The sequence below is a fragment of the Condylura cristata genome, unplaced genomic scaffold, assembly GCF_000260355.1.
Source record: "Condylura cristata isolate star-nosed mole 26May11 unplaced genomic scaffold, ConCri1.0 scaffold00005, whole genome shotgun sequence".
NCBI classification, from domain to species: Eukaryota; Metazoa; Chordata; class Mammalia; order Eulipotyphla; family Talpidae; genus Condylura; species Condylura cristata.
Window position 1 is genome coordinate 34746957 of NW_004567106.1, and position 4824 is coordinate 34751780.

Below are 4824 nucleotides of genomic sequence, written 5' to 3' on the forward strand. Positions count from 1 at the left end.
GAGCACAAGAAAGAGCCACAAGCGTGTTCAGAGACAATTAACATGTGTGAAATAAAGATAAAATGAAAATAAAGATAACACTGCATGGTGCTTTAGGGAAAAATGACAAAACCATTCTAAGAAATTGCACTTTAGGGTACTGGGAGGGTAAGAGCCAGCACTGCCTTTTGTGTCCAGAGCAGAGCCAGCCTTTCAGTAGTAACTCGGTTTGCTCCTTTCTCTACAGACAAGGGAAAGTGTAGCTCCAGTATTGCTAGGATGCATTAAGGTGCTGCTTGAAAGATATTTAAATATCTTCTTAAACATTTTCTAATTTTCCCCCTTTTTTTCGTGTGATAGAGGAAAAATGGCAGGCAAAAAGAGAGAAATCCAGCTACAGGTAGGCATGACATGACATCAAGTTTTATTTGGTGCACTGGCTCTTGAAGACCATTTTCAGTGCCTTCTTTCCTTCAGGCAGTGATCAATAGTCAAACCCTATGGGATGAGATGTTGCAGAACAAAGGTCTCACAGGTATGAGGCTCCCCATTTTCAGCCTTTGTGACAGTTCAGCCCAGGGCCCCTAGTAGCACCTAATGCAGACCTCTGCTTCCCACTGTTCTTGCTTGCCCTCTCCCTTGCACAGTGGGGTAACCCAGCATTGTATATGCTGTTATTGCCTTTATGCTCTCACAAGTATTATCTTCTTCTAGTGATCGATGTTTATCAAGCCTGGTGTGGACCTTGTAAAGCAATGCAGACTTTATTCAGAAAATTGAAAAATGAGCTGAATGAAGATGAAATTCTACATTTTGCTGTTGTAAGGATTCCCCTTCTATTAAACTATTATTGTTACTAGATATTCAAATATTCCCTGTAAGGATTGGCTTCATTTAAACCAACTGTAAACTCTTCAAGATCAACATTATTTCTATATCAGTTTTACTCTATATTTGGTTCTGCTGGATTTTAGAACAAATGTGATTTTTATCCCAATCCTGTGATACTGAGGTTATTCACCATGTTTGTGAACATAAGTAGAAAAAAAGATGCCTTCAATTGACCTGTTTCTTTTCACCTGACCACATATTCAGTATATCACTTCAGAATAAGGACTGCAAATACTGTTCACTGAGTGGCTTTGGGTAGGACTCTATAATTACCCAATTCCAATTGTCCAGTGCTAGTGATTTTCTTCTCATTTGACACCCATATTCATCAAGAGATTAAAAAGTTACAGGCCAATTCATTGGACTTCACTATATTGATTATTCAATTTGTCCACACAAGTTAGCAGCTGCTCAAGACCCTCTCGATATGGCACCTGGCACAAGTGGCTTTTGAGTCCTCCACGTTTGTAGAGTCAAGGTAGGAACAAACTTGGAGGTACAGGTGTGGGCTGAGCATGGTGATAAGAAATAACAAGTAGGTATGGTAGGAGGATTAGACCACATATTTTGCGAGGCGCTCTTTTCAACTTGACTAGCACTGATGAGGATTTAGATTTGACAAATATTTCTTCCCCAGTTTCAAACACAGAAGCACCCTGGCCAGAGAGAATTGCTCAGCCTATCTCACAAGGAGTCTGTTCTCTATTCCACTGGGAAATGCTAACACTATCTTTCTAAAATATGTTCTAATCACAGTATCAGCATCTGTTGAATTTAACAACAAAACTGTGCATTGTCCCTAATGATCTCTGTCATGTCTGTATACACTCAACAAGAGTACATGATGTCAGCTTCTGCTATGATTTGTTCAAAAGGGGTGAAAAAAATTAATACAGGTTCCAAAAACTATGCTTACATAATGAAGGGGAAGGGGCATTCTCTGCTGGGTATTTTATTTTCTGCAGTTAACCTGAGAATGGCACTTTCTGACCTTGTATATATGTCTCAAATTCAAACCTATGAAACTGATTTCCTACTGAAATGACTGAATGCCAGTATACATTCTTTCTTTAGGTGACATTTTAAAACACTTGAAGACTAACAATGTATGTATGTACGTATATAAAAAGTCAGTAAATACTATTTACTGTAGTTTTTATATTATATATAATAAATGTTTTCATTGTTAATACTTTATGATAATATAAACATTATATGGTATACCTAGACTATTTTTAAATGTAATCTCTTATATGTAATAGATTAGTGTCTTTCAGCCCTTACCTTTCATGAAAGTAGAACTCAGGGAGAGAAAAAAAAATGTACAAGCAAATATGCTAAAAAAAAAAAGATTGAAACATCATCCCTTTGGCTGACAAAGGGATGCTGGGCCCTCCCTTTCTTGACAGGTATGGAGGAATTCCCAGAATCCCAGTTTGAAACCAAATCTCACAGAATACCCTACTACAAAGTGATCTCATTCTGACAGGAACACACTATTATTTAACATATAGTTGTTATAATCAATTTACGACAACTTGAAATTTAAGAAGCAATTTTAAGAAAACTTAAAAATATTTGATTAGCAGTTCATTTCAAAGCATTTTTCAAAGCAGTTCATTTTTTATGTATGAGCTCATGATTGATGCAGGAGGTGCAATGTGCAAAAATGAATATAACTGTTTACCCATGCACAAATCTCTCCTGCTAACCAAGGAGATGAGACAGGCCCATGTAACCATTGTGCCACACTGAAAGGGACAATTGCATGCTGAGAGAAGTGAAGTAAAGTGCTCTTCAAGTGGAGCAAGAGATGCCATCCAGCAGAGAGGAGAAAGAGTGACTCTTGCAGGAAAGAGGTTTGAGCTGGGTTGGAAACAGAAGGGTAGGAGAAGGGAGGGAGGGAAAAAAAGCACAGGTAGTGTATAGTATACTACAAGTAGTGGATTTAGTTTAAGAGTGGGACCAGAAAGAACAATGAAAAGTAAGGTTGAAGTTAAATGATGCCAGATCATAAAACAGCTGTAACGTGCTCAGAGGATGTTGCAATAAACATAAAGATGATATGGACCCTCTAGTTTTTGAACATAGTGTATCAAATTACTTGGATATGATTTTATTTTTTATTATATGAAATACCTATATATTTTTTTCAGGCAGAAGCTGACAACATTGTGACTTTGCAACCATTTAAAGATAAATGTGAACCTATTTTTCTCTTTAGTCTTGTAAGTAAATTACCTACCACTTTAAATGTGCCCTCAGATTGCATTTTAAGATTTATTTATTTATTTATTCATATGGAACTGGGGTACAGGCCAGAGATGTGAATGGTGAGAGGATTCACCAGAGATAGAGAGGGGAGCAGAACAGGCAGATCGACGATGTACATTGTTGAGGGGAGCAGCAGGCGGGTCAGGAGAGGTCTGCCTCGCCATGTGGATCATCTCTGGGGCAGGCAGGAATCGAACTCGTGGAAGTGGCTTTAGCTTTTTTGTGCTGTGCTTTAACCCACTGCGCCACCAGGGAGGGCCTCAGATTCCATTTTGCAGTTAAAAAGCAAGCATTACCATCTGAAAATTATCGATAAACTATTTTCTGAATAGGAATTACTGATTTTTGCTTCATCTTTGTTCATATTTTAAAATAGTTTGTAATGAATTTATATTAGACTACCACACACTGTGTTGATTGGGAAAAAGAAATACTAATAAGGAAAGTGAATGCACTAAAACTACTTTACACTCAGACTACCCCAGACATTAGAACCATCAATTTACCACCAAGTGTTTCTTACACTGACATATTTCTTTCCATCTCCATCACCAATGGCATCAACTGAAAATCGTCTTTCTTGCTTCATCTTTAGAAGATGAAGCTTCAAATTTGTATATAGGGCCTCTTCAGTGATCTTAGGGTTAAGTTTGTTTGTTTCTTTTTTTTTGAAGATTTATGAAGTTTAATGCTGTCACCACTATGGTCTGAGTTCCATCTGGCCAGCAAACTAACCCACATATGGCACAGGAGACCTCCTGTCTTGCCTGTTGTGCCCCTGAGCAGTGAATTTCAGTAAATCTGCCTGTTCTGCTCCCTACCCTATCTCTGGTGAATCCTCTCACCCTCTGCACCTCTAGCCTACCCCTTATCCCCCAAAAACCCAATCCAAATTTGTATACAACATCTCTTGTCCCTCCTCACCCCTCCCACCCTAATCATAGTTGTTGCTTCCATTTAAATATTCTGAAGACTTCTTACTGTACATAGGAAAAGACAAGGCTAAAGGTTAAAAATACCCTTTAAATGACCCACAAAACTGAACAATCATCTTCCCCCTTCTTCCTTTGGGCTTCATTTACTGCCAGGCATCCTCTCATCTTCTCAGCTCACCTTTAATTTGTTGTATTAGAACACTGGTAACATTATCCTTGCACCTGGGATAGTCTTTCTTTTCCCTTTTTACCTGGTTATCTCTTACCCATCCTTCATATTTTAAACCAAGAATCCCTTCCTGATTTCGATAAATACCCTCACTGACCTCCTTGATCGTAATATATCTTTACTGCTCCCAGTGCATCTCTCAGTGATACCTGTGGTAGTTGTTATCTTGTGTTTGCTTTGTTTTTTTCTTTTTGTAATTAATTAGGCATGATCAAGGACTGTGATTCCATACCCTCATATCTGCTACAGTATGTATAAATAGGTGTTTAGTGAATATATGTTGAATGATGGGCAAAAGTAATATAGTGGCAAATATAATTAGGGAATGTAATGTTGAAAGTCTGTATAGAACAGTGGGAATGTAATGTGGGGATGTCTTGCCTTTGGTTGTTTGAGGACAGAAAAGTTGAGGGTGGAACACAGAGACCTGGACTTATAAAACTGAGATATGTATTCACATCACTAATATCTTTTTAAAAAATAGCTGATTATTATAAGACAACCAGAAGTGTTGGT

At 37.9% G+C, this 4824-nt stretch overlaps 1 protein-coding gene across 1 annotated transcript in view; it reads left to right on the forward strand.

The window, feature by feature from the left end:
• Positions 1 to 346: 346 nt before the first annotated feature.
• The window catches only part of NME8 (NME/NM23 family member 8), a 21637-nt gene continuing 17159 nt past the window's right edge, over positions 347 to 4824 (forward strand). Inside the window, exons 1-4 of the mRNA XM_004677150.1 lie at positions 347 to 379; positions 457 to 514; positions 694 to 800; positions 3027 to 3098. Coding sequence (XP_004677207.1) covers positions 347 to 379; positions 457 to 514; positions 694 to 800; positions 3027 to 3098 — 270 coding nt within the window. The remainder of the gene's footprint in view (positions 380 to 456; positions 515 to 693; positions 801 to 3026; positions 3099 to 4824) is intronic.